Source organism: Pelobates fuscus, chromosome 3 (assembly GCF_036172605.1).
Source record: "Pelobates fuscus isolate aPelFus1 chromosome 3, aPelFus1.pri, whole genome shotgun sequence".
In the NCBI taxonomy this organism is placed as follows: Eukaryota; Metazoa; Chordata; class Amphibia; order Anura; family Pelobatidae; genus Pelobates; species Pelobates fuscus.
The window spans coordinates 297,411,181-297,433,043 of record NC_086319.1 but is presented as its reverse complement, the minus strand read 5'-3'; the positions used below and the strand labels follow the sequence as shown (position 1 = coordinate 297,433,043).

The 21,863-nt window shown below is 39.2% G+C and overlaps 1 protein-coding gene and 1 long non-coding RNA gene across 2 annotated transcripts in view; one reads left to right on the top strand and one right to left on the bottom strand.

Annotated features, from left to right (window-relative positions):
• The window catches only part of SMAD3 (SMAD family member 3), a 106,015-nt gene extending 89,138 nt beyond the window's left edge, over window positions 1-16,877 (top strand). The window contains exons 2-9 of the mRNA XM_063448754.1: window positions 2,116-2,309; window positions 3,253-3,387; window positions 4,302-4,373; window positions 4,477-4,527; window positions 9,067-9,279; window positions 9,777-9,914; window positions 11,806-11,950; window positions 14,549-16,877. Coding sequence (XP_063304824.1) covers window positions 2,116-2,309; window positions 3,253-3,387; window positions 4,302-4,373; window positions 4,477-4,527; window positions 9,067-9,279; window positions 9,777-9,914; window positions 11,806-11,950; window positions 14,549-14,672 — 1,072 coding nt within the window. The 3' untranslated portion in view covers window positions 14,673-16,877. The remainder of the gene's footprint in view (window positions 1-2,115; window positions 2,310-3,252; window positions 3,388-4,301; window positions 4,374-4,476; window positions 4,528-9,066; window positions 9,280-9,776; window positions 9,915-11,805; window positions 11,951-14,548) is intronic.
• Window positions 1-21,863, bottom strand: part of LOC134603105 (uncharacterized) — a 741,779-nt gene that overhangs the window by 591,973 nt on the left and 127,943 nt on the right. The gene's annotated exons all lie outside the window — the stretch shown is intronic.

The following is a 21,863-nucleotide window of genomic DNA, read 5'->3' as shown; positions in this document are numbered from 1 at the left end:
CTTTTGTATGTAAAAGCAAAATATATGCGAGCACTGAATCATATTGAAGGGAAGCTGCTGGCAGAGCTTCAGATGCCGGCTCTGTTTAGGTTTACATCTGAAAATAAGTGTTTTTCTAGTATTTCGAGCGCTGTACTACACAAACTTTAGCAATAGAGGGGTTGTGTGTAAGCCGCTTGATGCTGTCATGACATATAAAAATAATTTTCTCACAGAACAACAAATGTTTAACTGTACTGTAGGCCTTTCTGTGTTTCTCCTTCTTATCTTCACTTTATCTTATCCTGCCAGACCTCCCAGCTCTTGTGACCTGCCGCACATCCTGTATATTCCTTAAACTCTCTAAACGTATACACATATGCAGTTGTTTTTGGGCCACAAAACTTATTTTGTCAATTGTGTAAGTGAAAAGAAGTTAACGTGACCTCTGCAGTGAAAAAGTGTATAGTCAACATAGTTTATAAAACTAAATTAATGCACTATTACTACTTATTTTCTGAATGTAACTGATGCTGTTGGCACCGGAAATATTGTAAAGGAAGGGGGAATAATGCATTCTATTGAATCACACCAAATTCTGGGAACTAATTTCCCACAGTCATGGAAGAAGTGAAATCTGAAAAGGGGCTGGCTATTCATACAATACATACTTCTTTGAGCAAAAAAAAAAAATTAACTTTCCAAAAACTTTGAAACGACCTTCACAGTTGCTAGATTTTTTATTTTTTAAACAAATTGTTCAGAGGCTGCCGGTTCGTATTTGTTAATTTTTTTTTTATTCTTTTTTGGTTGGTGGCTGACTATAACACATTCAACATATAAACACAGAATTGTGTAAATTGAAAACCGAAATGGACAAAGAAGTCTAGAGATTTTGTTTGTTTGATATAATTTTTCCGGAGCCAATGACATTATAGATTATTGGCCACCTTCGAGCTGATTGCCAATAACTGGTGCCGATATTCTGTACATTTACATTTTTGTAAAAAGCTGTTACTGATCACTCTTAGGCAGCCAGCCCAGAACATTACAGTTGATTGCTCACTGTCTCACCTTCTTGCCTTCTGCTGAGTTCCTCATGTGGGGACTTACATGGAGGTGTGACGTGGAGTTGCTGTGTGGCGCCTTATTGAATGGTGTTTTTAGATGCAGAATACCGGGAGAGGTGATTACGTTAATGCAGGGCTCGACAAATCCCAGGCGCCAGGTCATCATGATGACTAAGATTGTGTCCTCTTGCCTGAGATGCGTCAGCCCGTTCTTTCCTGTCAAAGGAACTGTAACTACTTCCGGCGCTGAGGCCGCGCAGGGGAATGACAAGCTGGCAGGGCACCAGGTGTCTGCTCGCTGCCAACACGCCCATTCTGCAGAGCCGCCTGCTCGCCCATTCCCATGTGCTGGTTCAGCTCCAGGGGGAAGTAGTTCAGTTCAGAGAGCTGCAAGTGGATACAGAGACAGGAGGGAGAGTCTGGACCAGCAGCAGCCCACTTCCATTAGCCGCATCCAGCCCCACTGTAATCTGCTGCCGCCCAGTCCTACTGGACCCCAGCAAAGCCACTCTCCTGCGGCCACAAGGTAGGAAACAGGATGGTGGCTAAAATATGTATTTAAAAAAAAAAATCTGTGTGTGTATGTATATCTGCATGTGTGTATGTATGTATTTGTACATGTCTCTGTCTATCTATGAATCTTTGCGTGTGTATATCTATTTCAGTGTGTCAAATAATATTTTTTTAAAATAATACTTTTAATGTGCGAGAGAATGTCTGTCAGTATGTGTATGTCTCCGTCAGTGTGTATGTCTGTGAGTGAGTTTACATATATCTGTATGTTTGTGTGTGTATCTGTCTGTCAGTGAATGTGTATGTTTAGGTCACCAGCTCCCCTCCGATCACATCGGCTCCGTTGCTGAAATGACCAATCTTCACCCTTAACAGATTTATGATGATGTTTAGTTGGAGTCTTTTTCATTGAAGAAGTGATGTAGCTTATCTGGCCACTGTGCTGTTGGTTTCAGCTGGTTGAACCTCATGTATTACTGTAGTGGTCTACATGTTGCTATGAGAATAAACACCAGACTCACAATTTCAATAAGTGTTACCCTTCTTTCTTAAGATCTCTGGACGGAAGGCTTCAGGTGTCTCATCGAAAAGGTTTGCCCCATGTTATATACTGCCGACTCTGGAGGTGGCCAGATTTGCACAGTCACCACGAACTACGAGCCATGGAGATGTGTGAATATGCATTCAACATGAAGAAGGATGAAGTTTGTGTTAATCCGTATCATTATCAGAGAGTGGAGACACCAGGTACAGAGTTCATGTAACAGAGAACATACATTTTATGCAACTATAATATTAGTTTTTTTATGTTCAGTAGAAAGTGTTGCAAAGAAATAGGTCAATACAAAGGACATGGGTGTGTGTGTGGCAACTAAAGGAGTTGTAGTGAGAGGCTATGTAGAGCAATATAATGTCTTATTTATATACAAGTTAAATAAATCACTTGGATTATTTAAACTAGTGTATATATATGTAAAAGTTAGGGGAAGATTGGTATGGTAGTACAATTTATGGAGATATTGAGAGATTCATTAGGTGTATAAAGGAAGGATATATACAGGGTTACTGCCAGAAATTAAAAAATAATTGAAAGTGAATTGTAATTGTAAGGCTAAAATCACTAAACTGGAAAAATTCTGAAGTCAGCTCTATCCCACTTTGGCTAATTTGACTCACTTTGAATTTCACACAATATTCTGTTTTAGTTGATAACTGCGATAGTGTAACAGAGGGGTGTTATGATGACATACTTAATGGATCTTTAGGAAGACTTGAAATATTGTGTATTTTTAAATTACACATGCATTTCATCAGGAAAAACAATACAAATTATGCAAATGTAACGTTGTATGTAAAAATTTATAATAAAAAGCTAATGTACACCAAATAGCATCAGGGCCTGGGAGCTTACCCAAGTGTTAATTAGCCAAAACCGCAAGATCATCCCTGATTAGAGCTGTTTCAAACTGAAAAGACAAAATAGCCTTCTACATCATTTCTATTATTGTGTGGGGCACAAAACTTGTATTTTAAGCATAATACATACATCTCTGATGGTTAGAAAGTCGTTTTGGCCCTACTGTGTATCAGTATTATTATTTGTGCACAATAATTTAGTACCTATTTATTTTCAGCTGTGCATCCCACTAGTATATATTTACTTGTTGAATTTGTTGTTTTGTTATCACAGTTCTTCCACCAGTGTTGGTCCCAAGACACACTGATATTCCTGCAGAATTTCCTCCTCTTGACGATTACAGTCATTCCATCCCTGAGAACACCAATTTCCCAGCAGGCATTGAGCCACAGATAAACTACATTGCAGGTCTGTTTCAAAATTACAAAGAAAGGGTTACCTGTAACGTTTCTTTTCTTGAATAAATGAATCTTATACAAGGTATAAATTCAGACTGATTTTCAAAATGTAGACCATTATAGCTGAATTAAAAAAAAAAAAAAAAAAAAGTAAGCTCACTGGCTTTTGTGGAAATGTAGCCCTGGTGAGTGTGACACAGACTATCCAGGCTTGCAGTGGCTAGTACATTTTAAAGCCTGGCTAGTGGTATAGGTCTTGACAATGTATGCCTTGTATATAATATTATGTGAGTTTGGGTATGTATTGTATTAAGTTAAAATAATAAAACGCTGATTTATCCACTGGATTATACAGTCCATCGGATTATTTTACTGCCTTTTGGCTGATTGGTTCTTACCATCACTTGCTCTTCCTTTTTAAAACACTGTCAGTACCTCAAGTGGTAATTGCAGCTGCACCCCCTAGCTTGCTTAGATAAAAATAATAGTTAGTTGGTATTATACTATACATAAGCATTTTTATTGAAAGAAAGGTTTTGTGATAGTGCCACTTTAACATTGTTTGACCAGGTGTGGCCAACAAGTGGTTTCCAACTGCTGTTGAACTACATTTGCAGGGATGATCTGCCAGCTCATTCTATCATGGAAGATGTGTTATTCTGGAGAGCTGATGATCAGCTGGTGCTGTTAACTATCTCAATTCTTAGCAAATATGTCATTTCTAGACTGTATTTATTACCACCCTGCTGTATGAAAAGGCTTCTATTTTGATCAGTGTGTAACTCTAAGTGGTCTTGAAAGCTTACATCTTAATTCTGCTCTAGTAGCCAATTAATCTTTACTCAGATAGTTTCCTCTTAATTCATCTCTTATTGTAATAAACCATAGGATGTTCTAATAAAGATGTATCTTTAATTTCTTTAGAAACCCCTCCTCCAGGTTATTTAAGCGAAGATGGGGAAACCAGTGACCAAATGAATCATTCCATAGACACAGGTGAGAATAAAAAAGGAATGGAGAGAGATGGTTTTGTGCGATTTCTTTTCTTTCTTTGGTTCTGTTTGGGTCTATGTTTAATATGATGTACATTGTTTTTTAGGATCACCGAATATGTCTCCAAACTCAATGTCCCCAGCACACAGTAACATGGGTAAATATCAGTGTTCTTCCAAAATGCAGTCCTTATTAATTACTAACAAAATCTTGTAATTTCATGTAATGTAAAAGAAAAGTAGACCTTAAACGAGAAAACAAAATATCAAGGGTTTATCGTGTACACTTGGAATTGAGAAAAAAAACATAACTTGTATATCAAAATAATAATACATTTTTATCTTTTAAGTTAAAGTCACATAATAATGCATCTGTTTACCATGTTGTTCACATGAACTAGACATTTGGTTGGTAGTACATTGATGGGAATCTGTTTTGCTGATGGAACAAGGTGAATGCATGTAGGCAACAGATGGGGGTATGTTAGTGTTCTTGGACAAATTATATTTGAATTTGCTGGTTATGATCTTCATTTAGTTTTGTAATATGATGAATCTTGGAATTTGAAGTAATACCATGAACATCAGCTAACAGCCAACCTGGTTTCCCACTCCCTATAAACCATTAAATATATATATATATATTTTTTTTTTACTGGATGCAAAAGAATCAACTGCAGTACTTTCAAGTTACTAAGAGGACTATGCGCTGAAACCCTTAAGGAAAATCCAATTAGTGGGATTAATCTGGAATACGTTCTATGTTTTGCATGTAGTTCAGTACAGTGTGGTCCCACGATCGCTTATCAGTTCTTGGCTATTGAGTTGTTCTGTCTCTGGCTGTGTGACTCAGGCTTTCCCATCTGCTATGAGTTCTGCTGCAAACTTCTGATCTTCCTAAAGTCTAGTTAATCCGGTCTGAGCCGAGAGCACAACATAAATGAAATATGTTTTGTTTCCTGCAGGTATGTGTTAACACTATACCTGATGGCAAAACATCCTAGTTATTACTCATAGATTGTGCCTTTGAACAGTTTTTCTCAATCCTAAAGAATATGACAAGCATTGCTATGTATAAAATATGTACAAAACAAAAAACGATGGGTTTATAATTGTCACAGAGCTCCAATGCTCGACAGAGTATCTCTGCCCACCAAAACATTGGTCAAAACATGATAAAGGGTGAAAACAGGAATGTTTTATTTAGTCAAAGCACACACATTTATACAAAGAGCCCCCCCGACAGATCTCACCCAGGTGCCTCTCTGCCTGGGAGATATCTAGATCGACATAAGGGTGCCTTAACAAAATACCCCCAAAACATATTTCTGTACCAGTAAACACCACCTATAATGTATTCCAAGATAGTTTAACCTGACAGCTCGACAAGATGTAGGATTGCAACCTGGTTAAAGTTCTGAGCCGATGACTAGTTACATGCAGGCGGCCTGGGTTGGTGGGTTGCTCTGGAGGACCTAGCCTGTACAGATAGGTTTCTGGGTGGTCGGATTTCAGGGTGCTTGGTCTGGTATTGTCTTCTAGGGAAAGGCAAGAGCCACAGTAAGGTAATTAGAAGTCTTTTCTGCTTAATTAGGATAGTATCGTTACAATATCCATCAGTTCAAAATGTTTGCTGTGAATCAGCAGGCATTGTCTAGTCTGTCTGATAAAAGATTAACATTTTATCTACTCTTAAGATGGGTGATAAGATTTGATTCTCAAAGAAGGCGGTGCTCCACAGAGTCTAATTTATTATGCATATGTCAGAAGAATATATACCTTCTTATGCGGAATTTGTTGCCACTTTATAAATAATAATAATGTCACATTGGATGCATAATTCCTTTTTAGGGGCTCAATTTTCACAGTCCCTTTACCCTATCTGGTGTCCCTTGTTTTCTAGCAGCTCAGATTGTTTTCATGTGTGTATGTGTAAATAATCAAACAAATGCATTTCTTTTTCCCTCCAAGCATTACCTTCTTCTTTCTAAAATTGTATTTGTAATTTTGGAAAATTAGTAATAAATATATATTTATATACCGTTGTGCATCATGCACATATCTCAAGTGGGACCTTGGAAAAAGTATGCTTTGGCACACAGTAATTCAGCAAAATCATGTTTCCACAATCGAAGGATACTTACATATTTCAACCACAATTCCCTGATCTATTTTAATTTCATGTATATACAAATGTCAGTAACATTAAAGCATGACTGACCTCATTTAGAGCGACAGACAGTAACCTAAAAAACTTGCATGTTTCACACAACCTCTGGCTTGACTGGTCTGGAAAACAATATTGGTATCCTGGCTGTCTCTTTACTAGTTGGGTGCTTGACATGATGTCATAAAAGCTAATAGGAAGCACCTGTTTGTTGTCTCTAGATCCTAGCAAGAAACAATTCCTAGAGCAGGGTGCTAGTGCTAGGATATTATGGGAACTGAATAACTAAAAAGTGAATTGTTCAAGCTTGGCTACTATGGGAAACATTTTGGAATTCACTTTTCATTTCACCCTTTTTTTTTTTTTTAATAAATAAGAGTCAAATACATAGGCTAAATTTGGGCACTCTATCCTAGAACAAATAAAATTTGCTGCACAGAGAAACCGAGAAACAAGACCTTTAGTTTCACAGACCCCAAAAGCATTTCCTGTTTCCAGGATATCCTCAACTTGCCACATGAATCTAATCACTGGCTTAGCCGTTTTATGGCATCACCTGTCAGCCATTGGTGCTAAAGTTTGGATACTCTGAAAATCTGCACCCCTCCCCACACCCACACACTGACCTCGAATTCTAGAGGTCGAAATGTTACAAATACCATTTGTAAAGATCAAGAAAGACAAAGGAATTGAATAAAACAATATAGTACCGCAATAAATATGTTTAGGACGGCATTTACCTTTTTAAATGTAACGGCAGAGTTTATGATTTACAGTTAAAACAGCCTTTTGATTAAAAGTGACAATATCACTTTACATAGAAAACCTGTATTATCAACAGTAAGGTGATGGATTAAATATATTTGAACAGATTCTGTTTCACAGTACAGCACAGTAGTGTGAGCGGTTTAATATGGGTAACAAGACAGCCGGATCTATGACACAGGAAAGTAATAGGTCACCTGTAAAGCCAGGGACCCAAGTGTCTGAACTTGGAGTGCAAGTTAATAAACATTTTAACTCTTTGATTGTCACAAAGATGAGCAATGCAACAAAACGATAAAGTTATGACTGCATGTGAACCAGGTGCTGCATGTCATGTTTAAACTATAAGCCTAAATGTCTGATTAGGGAAAGTCTGCTGTGAGCATTGAATATCAATGTGTATTTTTACAGCAAAGTGGATTGTCAGCAATTCTCGAAGAATAATATATTACGATAGCAGAGCATATTAATATTAATATAAACATGCCCCCAAGTGATCCCCTCCTAGTCCCGTGGAACTTGGCCGGATGCTGTGTTTAGGTCAGGCGGTTTGGTTTGGCAGAAAGCCATCCCTGGATATATGAGGGGCCTGTCCTTATCAGAAAGGTTGTAGCCTTGTGGGAGTGAAATCATCCTTTGTTAACTCACTCGCTCTCTTTTTCATTTTTTTTGTTCTCTCTCTTCTGAAAAACGCTGCTGTTCTAAATAGAGTAGGCCTTTGGTCTTTAGAGTGTCAGAACAGTAAAGTATCTCATTGTCTCACACATTACAGAAAGATGGCATTTATTCATTCAATCAGAATTTGTGGAAAATTAAAAAAAGAAAGTGCTTGTTTTGGGCTAGGATAGTTGACCTGGTAAAAACCTCTAGTTCGGCTGGGTTTGCAATTTCCTTGCATGATGCACAATAATTCATTCTATTTAAGGTTTAAGAATGTGACACCTACTGCCCCTTAAATGCCAATGTCATTTAGCAATAAAGAATGGTCAATTTTGTTTGTGTGGCAGAGAGGTAGTTTAGCAGGGTAGACCCTTTGCAGATTTCTTACATTACCATCATCTTCAAGCAGGCATAAAATGGCATTTATATGTTATACTGGCAAAGAGTTAAAAGGTATACTTACTTGACGTTTGTTGTTACCTGCTTTAAAATTGTCTGACTTAAACACATTCACTAACTCACAAATGCTGATGGCATTCTACAATTCCAAGCTTGCCGCACGCAGCATGCTAACAATCATCACATCCTGCCATCCACATTGGGAGATAGAGGATGGCAACATATTTGGATTCTTACTCTGTCAGTGTTGTTGAATTTAGATTAAATAAATAATAAGTGTTTTAATCTGTACATTTGCTTGCAACTCCATAAGCATAAGGTGTAATAATTTACTGATTACAATTTTACAATTAAACTCGCTAAACTAGATATAACCTAAGATCATACTTTGGGAATACTGCAAGTATGGTACTTTTCTAGGAATAGCAGGGTCTTCGTGACAATGTATGTTCATTATATGCTATCCTAGCAACCTACTTTTCTACCATACCCTTGCCTTTTGTGTCACTATACCCCACTGCCTCTAGCATGTAAGCTCATTGAGCAGGGCCCTCAATCCCTCTGTTCCTGTGTGTCCAACTCGTCTGGTTACAACTACTTGTCTGTTCATCCACCCATTGTAAAGCGCTGCGGAACTATAATAATAATTATATTAAGCTTTATTAAACTGGCTTATATATATATATATGTTTTGTATTTTGTGTAGATCTGCAGCCAGTGACATACTGTGAGCCAGCCTTCTGGTGCTCCATTTCCTACTATGAACTTAACCAGCGAGTAGGTGAGACATTTCATGCCTCTCAGCCCTCCATGACAGTGGACGGATTTACAGACCCTTCAAACTCTGAGCGTTTCTGTCTGGGGCTGCTCTCCAATGTCAATCGAAATGCTGCTGTGGAGCTGACCCGACGGCACATTGGTAAACTTATTTCTACTAGAGCTCTGTGTATCTCATAGCTGTAGTAATAACTTTGTGATAGCCGTTTCTTATCATTTTGGATGTTCTTTTGCTGTCATTGAACCTAAACCACAGTCATATTTTGTCTGCTGTCCCTCTCAGTTATTTGTCTGAAATTCATGTAAGTAAAGAATTTTTTTTTGCAGAAGAATTGCTAAGCTTTTGTGAAATAAAATAAAGAAATATAAAAATAATTCTCCCCTCTTGCTAATTCTCTGGTTATGAAAACATTTCCATCCTGGACCCTTTAATGTTGGGGAAAAAATGTTAGTCAATGTAAGGAGTTTGTATATTCGGTAGGAAAAAAGAAAATCGTCAAAAGTTTCTTAACTCTCAACTTGCAGGTTGTGCAAATGCTTCTCAGCATCCAAACAGATGAAACAATTTGAAAAGTATTATATATTGCAACAATCTGTATCCCTTCTTTTTACAAATGCCCGTTCTAATCCTACTTTCAGGCAGAGGAGTGCGTCTATATTATATTGGAGGCGAAGTGTTTGCTGAATGCCTTAGTGACAGTGCAATATTTGTACAATCTCCAAACTGCAACCAGCGCTATGGCTGGCATCCAGCTACCGTCTGCAAGATACCACCAGGTAAGCTGATACTTTAAAGGAACACAAAGCACCATAACAACCTGAGCTCACTGTAGTACCCTCGCACCCTCTCCTATCATATGGAGTTTTTGAAATGTTTAACGTCTTACCTGGGATCCACCAGACGCCTCTCACTTCATCCACTACCATCAGAGAGCTGGAAATTTCTAAGCAGGAACTTCTGCTAGCTCTGCTGAGATCAGCCATGCCAGGCAGGGATTAGCTCATTGGCCTAGAGTTGAACTGATGCTGTCAGACAATCAGATAAGCGATGCATTGCAGGACTAAGCAGAGGAGAGCTAATGGAAGTTCCTAATTAGGAGCTTCAGTCTCTACTGTTGGTAGTGGTGGCACGGAAGCGGTGCTTAGCACACCCATGTAAAAAGCCAAACTGCTCAAATCGGTTTGACTCTTTACAGTGGAGGGCACTCCTGAGACCATAACAACTTGAGCGAGCTATAGTAGTTATAATGCTTGCAGTGTTCCTTTAAGATCCTTGTTTGCTACGAGAAATAATGTAAGTGGTCGGTGCTTAAGTGTAACATGTGCTATGTCATTCAGATAACTTCACACCAACGAACAGTAAGAAACATGTCACAAACACACTGCTCCATACACATTGCTACTTGTATGACACTTCCTACACATACACTCACTCACTACACCTCTCAAACAGTTTATCTATTGTACTTCAAATCAGCAGCAATGGAAATATCTCTGTATGGACTATTTATGTCTTTGACGAGAGGAAAAAAAATAAAAGTAAGCTGGCATAGCTACATTAGGCACCTGGCATGCAAGCTGGGAAATGTACTGTACAGTGAAATAACCTTTTAATCTCATTGTCTCTAAAGATTAGAAATAATGGTTTACAGTCTAAACCAACAGAATCCATTGTTAATATAGGGACTACATCGCTTGTGCTATTAGAGCATCTAATGCTGTGCCATATCACCAGGCTTGGCACATGAGGTATTTACAGACTGTCTGGCTAATATACACCATAGAGGTACAGGAACAGACTGAAACACGGGTACAATGTTGGTAAAGGCAGCAATCAGACACGAATGTTTGCAACACTGGAAATGTCTTCAGCTGGAATCTATCCGCCATTTCTTCTGAAGGGGAATAACAAAAAAATACTTTTTTGTCATGTAATGTCTCAGGAAGACAGCAAATCCCTCCGTATGACACATCTCAGACACATGCATTACGACACAGAATGGATGCACAAGGAAATCGGTGTAAAATGGTGCAGAGAAACAACTAGTAAAATTTGGGGGCACATTTCCAAAAGTAGAGCAATCCGTAGGGACATTTTATAGGCTCCATGGCAACTCCTCCACTTTTAACATGCACATTTTTTTGGTATGACACATCAAGCATACACTGATTCCATCACTGAAACATATAATATAATAATATATATATGAAAAAAGTCTGTATCTTGGCACACCCCCTTTCCAAATATAATGGTTTGAATGCCTAGGTGCTATCCCACGTTGAGAAATATATATGAAGAGATAAGAGATGCACTCACAGGTCTTGATAAGAAGTTATAAATCAGTACTTTATTTTCCAGACAAGGTTTACATTATCCGATCGACGTTTCGACCCCTTGATCCTGAGGAAGACCCTAAGGGGTCGAAACGTCGATCGGATAATGTAAACCTTGTCTGGAAAATAAAGTACTGATTTATTACTTCTTATCAAGACCTGTGAGGGCATCTCTTATCTCTTATATATATATATATATATATATATATATATATATATATATATATATATATATATATATATATATACTGCCATGCACTGCCTTCTCAAAATGTGTATTTTCAATTGGTACTTATGATTTGTTTTAATTCTATCTGTTTTTGTTTTTTTTCAGGTTGTAACCTGAAGATATTCAATAACCAGGAGTTTGCAGCACTTCTTGCTCAATCTGTTAACCAGGGATTTGAGGCAGTTTATCAACTGACCAGGATGTGCACTATACGCATGAGTTTTGTCAAGGGATGGGGAGCGGAATACAGGTTTGTGTTAAAGAATGCTTATATAAAATCTTCTCTTAGAGCGGTCACTCATGCTTTCCTAGCAGGATAGAGCTGTAACCATAAGTTGTTAATAAGATTATTTTTGTTAACTTTGCTTTATTCTGAATACTTATCCAGAAGTCTACAAGAAATAATAATCTAGTTTATACATCAATTTATGTATGAAACATATATATATATATATATATATATATATTCCTTGAATAATTATTTAATAAGCAATGAGGATGACAATTTCTGCATGATAATCTTTGTGTGTCCGTTTGTCATCCGGAGTTTCCATTTCAGTACGTCTATAAAAAGGAAGAGTGGCACTCTTACATTAACAGAGTCAGTCAACTGGGCACACAAATGCTTATTTGTTTCTGTCATGATGATTTACAAAGGTGAGAATTGTCAGGGAATCAAATTGAATTACAATTTTTTTTCTTATATCAGATTTGAAATTCACTTAGATTTTGTTTAGAATTCCCAGCAATTCTACTTTTAGTAAATAACCATGTGTGTGTATTACTCATACTTTGTGGGTGTATTTTGGTTTATAACTCTTGGTTTCTGTGTAACTATGTTTACATCAGACACAATCACAGAGTAAAAAAAAAATGACAAACTGACACATGAACATTTGCAGAAAGACAAACTTTAAGAGGGCACACAGAAACAAAAAAAAATCCAAACTGACATGCATACACAATTGCACACAGAGAATGACAAATGATCAGTTTATGTTTGTATTGTATTATTACTTTTAGCTTTTAGGTGTTTTGTGTGGGTGTATTTTGTGCTAATTTGTTCTGAGTGAGTGTGTATTTGCCTCTGACAAAATTAACATTCAGTCATAGAAATATGAGTCAGTTGTCACTTTGTGTAGCAACTTGACAGTTCCTGTGTTTGCTTTTCTTGTTCTTTGTATTTGTCCATTTGTTGTGTGTTTATATAGCTGCTATTTGTGAGTGTGTATCAAACAAAATCACTGAGAAATAATGACAAAAACACAATGACAATCTAACAAAAACACATAAAAAAACAATGGCTGATGGATACTTGCACACTTACAAAAACTGAGAATGGCAAACAGAGACAAGTACACAACACTCACAATAACCACGAATGACATGACAAATATATACAACACAGAAATTTAGGATCGCTAACTGACACAAGTACACACATACAATACACTAACTGATAATTATAAACATAAATAAATCATTTTCACTGAGATTCATGCTACGACAGATACAAACACAAACTGGTAGCATCAAACTAAGCAGTTTTGTAGAAAAGTGGTACTTTCCAATATATTCATTAAAAAGAAGGTGCCAACAGCCACAATGCACCAACATATCTTGTGCGTGTTCATATGCAGTGGATGGGGCATTCATTTATATCTATAAGCTGACTGCATAGAGACTAAAAAAGTAAAAAATCATAATGTGTAAAAAAAAAATATATATATATATATATATATATCTTCCTATGCAAGGAGTGCTTAAAGACAGGATTCTTGCTTCCCCTGCCACTTATATCCTCACAGAGGTCTATTTCTCGTAATTATTTATATAAAGGAAGGACCACAGTTTTATTTATGTCTAGTAAATAGGATACAAATAAGCAGATTGTACAGGTATTTTCACAATACTGGTCAATGTTATAAATTGGTTGTTTGATTTGTCACAGATGTTTTCATTGGCCGATTTTCCTGTTAAATGTTCCATTTTGCATGATGCCTCGCTGGGTTTTTTCCCTTTTCTATTTGAAGGAGTATGGATAATTATCTTTGGGGTCTGTTTTAAAAAAATATTGTGGCAATGGTAAGTATGCCCGTAGTGACCAGAGAGGCGGTGACGCTGTGACAGATGTCATTTTGTGGTGGGTGTAACATACACTGACTGCCAGAGTGAAACATTTTGCTATTGTGGGAGCAATAGAGACACCCAAAGCAGATCCCAGCTCTGCCTGCTGACTTCCAGATGTTCAGTGACCATTATGCCATTAACCTCTTAGTGCAAGAATATAGTATATTGAAGCAGAAGCACAATGATCACATGCTGGTGTGGTCCTGGATGGGTTAAAGCTAATCTTCCACTCTTGACAGTCAGTTTCAGCTCTGGCCAGGAGCCAGGGGAACTAATGGAACCCAGATGTGCCTCTGTTTGGCAGCCTCATTATGGATCCTGAGGTTTCATTCTCACATTTCACTCACTATTTCCTTGCTTAACCCTTTTGGTACCAAATCATTGCACATTTCCTTAAAAACTAGACTCATTAACATTTAGAACGAATGACAATCAAACCAGAATTTGTAATTAATATAAAAAATACAACTTGAAAGTCTAAATATATTGAGATCAAATAGGAGAGAGTTCAACCTACCAAGAGCTGCTCCCTAGAGTAACTAGGGAGCCAGATAATATTTTGCTATTTGTTTTTTTCCTTATTAATCTATTTTGAAATACATGTGTCAGTGGTAATGTTGTAATAAAAGAAAAACAAAGAGTGCCGGGTTGTCCCCTAGCACTCCATAATGTAAAGTTAAAATAATTTATAACTGCTCTGTACATTGCTTTTCCCCAGGCGTCAGACTGTGACAAGCACCCCCTGCTGGATTGAGTTGCACCTGAATGGTCCCCTGCAGTGGCTAGATAAAGTTCTAACACAAATGGGTTCGCCAAACATTCGCTGCTCCAGTGTCTCCTAGAGAGAAATATCCAGGTCTTGAGATCACTTCCTACCAATATTGAGTTTCTGAACTAAACCAGCCTAGCTCAGTCCGGTCTACAGTTGGACACACTTTCCCTGAACAAATGTTGCAAATACTTCGTAGAGCACTTACATGATGTAGCAGAGGAGATCTTGATGGAACTACAAGTCAATAAAATGAAATGCTATCCAATAGAGAAGAAAAAAAAGAAGACTCTCTTGATCTGGAACCTCAGAGCATTTGCTCATCATGGTTGCCCCCGGTTGTTTGGATATAGCATACATCTACTAGGCAACCTTACCAAGGTTCTACCTAAAGCCAAGAAGTCCAACATTACAGTTAAAGTAAACTGTATTGATTAGTGGGACATTGCAACGGTATGAAGCATCTCTGCCAATACAGGGATTCCATTTTTTTGTTTTTTACTACAGACTCTATGGATGTACTAATTAAATGCTAAAGACTGATGTGAGTGGACTTCTTGCATATAAATACTTACATCTAGAAGTATTCAAGTTCTTACCTTTCAAATTGGGCGTATGACCATACATTCAAGACAAAGAGAGATGCAGATTGCTCAGTGCTCTGTCTCTTAAAGGGTTATATTTTGCTGTATGGCGTATGGATCCACTGTGGGGGTTGGCAGTTTCTATTTAGGTAACAATCCCACTGTATTCTCCACATCTCTGTAAACACTGCCATAATGCACAGTATGGAAGTGGATTTTCTTTTGTTTACACGTTGTAGCCAAATCTGTCATGTAGCTGTCTCACATCTATTTTTGTTCCAGGTTTACAGACTGGTATAATATAGGTAATCGCACAGGTGGAAGCCCCAACTTCATGGGATATAGATATGGGACCTCAAGCTAAATTGTCATACAGCATTATTGCATATGAAAATGGGCTGGGGTGGAGTAGCATCTACTTTGGTTCAGGTGCAGTTAAATCTGCTTTTTAATAGTACAAGAATTTCCAAAAGAACTGGAATAAGGACAAGTACATTTAACACAAGCACATTCTGTGTTCTCTCTTACTGTCCTTCACATGTACATCTCAGTAAGTTCAAATAAGCCGTTTCAGGGACGTAAAGCCTCAAACTCTAGAAATGGCCGAGCACCAAATTACCTACCTAGCTCTGCTTTATTTAACCCCTTATGTGCAGTACTGGCCGTCAAGAGTACAAATCACACAACAGGAGAGAATTGAAACAACCTGGAAATGTTTGTATTTTTTTTTTTAAACCTATCCGAGCGGCACAATAGTTTACCCATAGTGACCCCATCCCAAATCAATTCTGCATCAGTTTTTTTTATAAATTGCAAACATAGATATTCTCTGCTGTGTACATATCTTCACAGAGATTATCTCTATAGATCTGCAATAATACAGGATAAAGATCTTTAAATAGCCCTTCAATGCCAGCTCTCATACACTAGGCTCCATGGAGCCGTATTATATAGTTTAAAAGTCTTATGTACTCCATTGGATGTGTAGGCATCCTATCCTATTGAGCATTAGTCACTAAATAGGGAAGTGACAACAGTGTTTATGCCAAGTATCTGGGATGGAGAATATTGCAACTCTGTTGTCAAATCAAGATATGTATTCATCATTGAAAAAGCCTGTTCTGTAGCATAAATGTAACACCTTTAACCCCCCCTCCCCCTCCATATGTAACAAATTATAAGCTTATGCTTTTTTATTTTAGTTGCATTTCTTTTTTTATTATGTCTTTTATGTATCTTGTATGTTAGTATTGTCTTTCTTAGTGATGCATCAGTCTTTGGTATTTGTGCCTGTGCTCGTGTTATGTTCTGATCTTATGTGTGTTTGCCTTGTCCAGATTTATACACCGTTACACTCTTTGCTAACAGGTTGAAGCAGACACTCCTATCAAAGTACCAAATAAAACGAGAAGTATAAAATACTGTTTCCAATAGTATTCAGGTTATACATAAAATAATTTACTCTTACTGTGTCAACTCATATTTCTTTTATTTCTTGTTTATGATTGTGAATGTAAATAAATCTTTATCACTCCTTTTCAAACAGTTTACTTTAATCTTATGAGGTCGCAAATTCAAGCAAAATGGCCCTACCAGACGTATTTACCATTGTCGCTGTGCTGTTCATAAAAAGTATTTTTAAAACAAAAAAATGTGTTTTAGCTACATTTTTGTAATCATTTCAAAACAGTTTAGATATGCTTTGAATATGAACCCTGAAATAAAACAGGTAATGTTTTTATTTTACAACATTCAAACACAATTACAATAGGAAGAAAGAGGTTGAAAAAAATGTTTTTGTGTGTTATTTCTTTTAAATTCAATTACATTTTATTGCAAATTACACTTGTAGTCAAACTATCCTATCATACGGTTTTGGAGACAATTTAGCTAATCAGCTTGTATATTTGCAGCGATAAATTATATATTTAAAAAAATTACTGATACAGTAACAACCTTTGGGTATATGTTGCCTTACACCAGTTGCAATGGAGCTGTTGGTTTCCTCTTGAGAGAAAACCCTGATATATTTAAGTATTTAAATGTCTCTCTTTTTTTGTAAAGGCTTGGTTTCTATGCATAGAGCTTTGATACAATTAGGCCTGCAGAAGAAAAGTCATGTTTGAATAAACATGGAGGAGAGAACAGAAATCTAATGCATCCTGAGTATGTTAGAGTCCAGATTGTGTTAACATTAAGGAGCAGTTGCTACCATCAAGCGTTATATTGGGGTTCCCTGCCATTCCAAAAATGACAAATTCAGGGGAATAGGAAATATGGACTTTGAATACTTCATAACCTTTACATCATGTCAAACTCAGTCTGGATCGGGCCACATAAACAAGGTTTAGGTTTATGTGGGCCACAAAAAAAAACAAAACAATATACTATATTTTCATAGAAACTTAGGTTTATTTTAAAAAGTTAAGTATAACCTCCCCCCCCCCCCCCAGCATCCCCCTCTACTAAACCCCAGGCCCCCTCTACCACCCTTTGCCAAATCTGATCCTCCCGCTGACACACACACACATACTGACTGACAGACACACACACACAGACATACACATTCCGCCGCCCGGCTTCACTTCAGTCAGCGTGCGCGAGGGAGCAGTGAGGAGCTGGAACACTGAGCTCCCTCGCGGCCCTCCTCCCGGCCAGGTAAATGTTAGCAGAGTAGGCACCTGCAATGTGGGGAAAGCAGGTGCCTACTCTGCTATTACACCAGCATGTACTCGCGGCGTGCCGGGCCGCAAAGATGGTCCTTGTGGGCCGCGAGATTGACATGCTTGCTTTACATGGTAACTATAGTGCCAGGGAAAAGTTGTATTTAGTTTTGTAGTGCCGCTAGACAGCCACTAGAGGTGGAGATAACCCTCAATGTAATTATTGCCGTTTATTAAAAACTGAAATAATTACCTTTGCGGGGTCAAGGGACTTGGGACTATGCACCCAGACCACTTCAATGAGCTGAAATTGTCTTGGTACCTATAGTGTCCCTTTAATTTTAGACTCAATGGATTGAATAGCCATACATTGCCACAGGCAGTGTAGCAAGCTTTCAGTAAATCACTTCAGGGGCATTTGTCTTGCATAGATAATCCTTTTTGAGAACTGCAGCTCGTATAGTAATTTGAAAAACACTTCCTAGTAGGTGGCAGGAGGAATTATTTGAAGCGTTTTCTATAAATAAGTAGGAAAAATGGTCTGGAAAGCTGTGTCATTGAGGGGGCACTAAACATGGATCTCATTGACTACTAATCAAATAGGCAAAGGGAAAGGTTGGTGGTTAAACGGACATATCAGAATGTGTAGAAGGTTTGTCCATTATTGTTGGATAAGGTGAGGCAATTTTTAGCATATGTAACTGTACCTAAAGAATATGGAAACATGTTTAGGTATTTTTTTGCTTTGCTGAGCATCTGCAATTTATTAAAGGACCACTATAGTGCCAGGAAAACAAACTAGTTTTTACGCGGGGTGCATTTGAGCGGCACGCGAGGCTGTCGCCCGCTCTACACTGGGGGAAAGCAGAGAGGAACTTGCGCGGCGGCGGAACTTCCAGCATCGCAAGAACTTGTGATCTGGAGCTCCGCCTATTAGGCTGTTCTTACCTCAGCTCCAATGACGTCCGCCACTGTATGCACTGCCTCCAGCCCTCCCACTCTGTCAGCAGCATCCTCAGCCCCGCCTCCTACCTAACATTAAGCCCCGCCTCCAGCCTAACCTTAAGCCCCGCCTCCAGCCTAACCTTAAGCCCCGCCTCCAGCCTAACCTTAAGCCCCGCCTCCAGCCCTCCCACTCTGTTAGCAGCATCCTCTGCGTGGATGACTTATTTACAGGTCACTCCAAGCAAATCTGTGTGGGGCTTTTTGTTTATGTGAGCCAATCAGAAGCAGTAGTGATCATAGGGGTCACTTCTGCTCCTGACTGTGTCACAAAATCAGATTGTCCCTTGTGTCTGCTACTACCACTTCACTGTTTGCCTGTCAGTCCCTGACCCTGAATACTATCAGGTAAATTGCCTTAATTTACCAGGTGCCAGTGCCACACTATTTATGTTACAAATACATGCTCATCAGGGCATAAAGGGATGGCCCCCAGGAGTTTGCAATCTAACTCAAGTTAACTTTACTGTGATATGAAAAACTGTCTGTATCAGACAGTCCATTTATATCACATAAATGTTAACATAGATTGTTAGATTGCAAGCTGTACAGACCATTCCCTGTATGCCCTGGTCTCTATATGTAAAGGCTTGAGGGAATGGCCCCAAAAGCTTGCAATCAAAGTCAAGTTATCATTTCCTACTTCTGTAAAGAATACAAACAGAAATGCTAGCTTGAGTTAGATTGCAAGCTCTTGGAGCCATTCCTGCAGTGTGAGAGACTAGGAGAGATCAGATATGAAGTGTGACCAGTAGGCTCAGCAACAATGTGTCACATCACACTCCACCATCCACACACACAAACCACACTCAGCTGCCCTGCCACATCGCCAAAACCCTCACACAAATCACACTCAGCCAACCATACACACAACAGCTACCCCCACAACACATACATCACAATCAGCTACACAATACACAGACATGTTTTACATAATTCCACACACAGTAGTAGAACACTGATGCAATCTGAACCACATAACTGCGTTTTATTGCTATGGAGCTCTGTGATGAAATTATGCACTTTGATTTTATGGGGGCCCAAGAGCTGGCCGTCTGTGGGCCCCAAGGGGCAGACAGACAGTTGCTTTCCAGGCAGGCGCCGTTTAGTTATGCCGGCATCACTAAGCTAAGTGGCGCGCAATGGAGCTGAGCAAGATGATCACAGTTCCCTCACTGCCTACTTTGCGAGTCCGCCTGCCTTCCTGCATGCCAGCTCGCAACCTCATCTGCCTGCCCGCCCAGCAGCCCCACTGGACCCCAGGTGAATAATCCACCCAGCCTATAATCCACCCAGCCTCCTTACTGTTGGGAGAGCTGGGCGGATTTAAATAAAATAAAAAAATAGTGTTTGGGGAAAATGCGTGTGTTTGTTAGTGAATGAGTGTGTTTGTGTGTCTGTCAGCGAATGTGTGTGTGTTTCTCAGTGTGTCTTTGAGTGTGTCTCTGAGTGAATGTGTGTGTGTGTCTGTCAGTGAGTTTGTCTGTCTGTCAGTAAATGTTTGTGTGTGTATCTGTGAATGTGTATGTCAGTGTCTGTCATCTGTGAATGTGTGTGTGTATGTCTGTGAGTGTCTGTGTGTCTGTCAGTGAATGTGTGTGTCTGAGTGAGTGGGCTTGTGTATCAGTGCGTTTGCGCGCCTGTCAGTGTGTGTGAGTGATTGTGTGTGTCAGATTGTGTCAAATCAGTGAGTGTGTGTGTGTGTCAGTGTATCTGAGAGTGTGTGCTTGTCCGTGAGTGGGTGTGTCAGTGTGTGTCTGTCAATCAAAATGCCTGTTAGTCTTTAACAGGGAGAGGTGTCACCTTGGCAGGAAGGGGTGGGGAAAATTTAAATTAGGGGTTCCTGAGTTCCTCATGCCTAGGGCTAATCCAAAATACACCACTGGATACATTAAATATGCTCCATACATAGCAATAAACTTAAATGCTGTAAATTTCTATGCAGGTTCACACCATAACATAGTTAGCGGCAGTGAGCGGCTGAGCGTGTAAACTGAGCACTCTCAGTCAATCACTGTACTAATCTCTGGTATCGCGTGAGATGGAAGCATAGTTCTGTCTCCTCTGCATCATCATTGGTGGCCGGGTTTCTGGGGACCAACCTGCTCTGCTAAATGGTGAGAAAACCATTTAGTAGTGACGAGGATCCTGGCACCCACGGACTCCAGGCAACATAACCACTTTTATACATGGAAATGGTTATGGTTGTTGTTTTTGGGGATCCTGACACATTTTAAATAGATATTGCAGTAGCCCTAAATTGGGTTTACCCTCCTACTGGCGACAAGCGGTGATTGTGGCTGACACGGTCCTGGATGGGGCTTCAAGCATATTGCGGCCTGGTGTGCACCAGGGAAGAGAGAGGCAACCAATTTCCCACCTTGAGCAGCCTGTGCTGAGCCCTGGCTCTACCTCCCTCCTTTGGTCCGGTGGGGGTAATCCCGGTCCGTTCCCAGGAGATTTTTCAGGGAACTGAAAGCACATGACACCACCGCAAAGCCGACACCACAAGGCAAGTAAAATGACAGCCACGGTGTGCGCTTCTGACCCAGACAGTGGGGAATGGGATGTGCAGGATCGGCCGAAAACGCTTTTTGGGAGAAGCTGGCAGCTTGCATAGAACCAGTGGCCCCAGCAGCGATCAAACACTTACATAAGGGTCTCTCACTCAGGAAGATGCAAAAGAAAGAAGAGAAAAGGCAGTGTTTACATTGCTGCCTAGTAACATCTCTAGTGGCAGTCACTCAAACGGCAACTAAAGTGTCTCCTATCTGCATGGAGGCGCAGAATGCTCCCCATAGAGATGCATTGATTTAATGCATCTCTATGAGGAGATGCTGATTGGTGCAGCATTTTACCACGCATGCTCAATAGCTCCCAATGCTTTCCCACAGGAAAGCATTGGATTGGCTGAAATCATCAAGATTGATAATCTCAGCTTTTTGGGAAAAAAGGTGAGTAAAAACACCAGGGGCGTATTAGCCGCGAGGCAAACAAGGCATTTGCCTTGGGCGG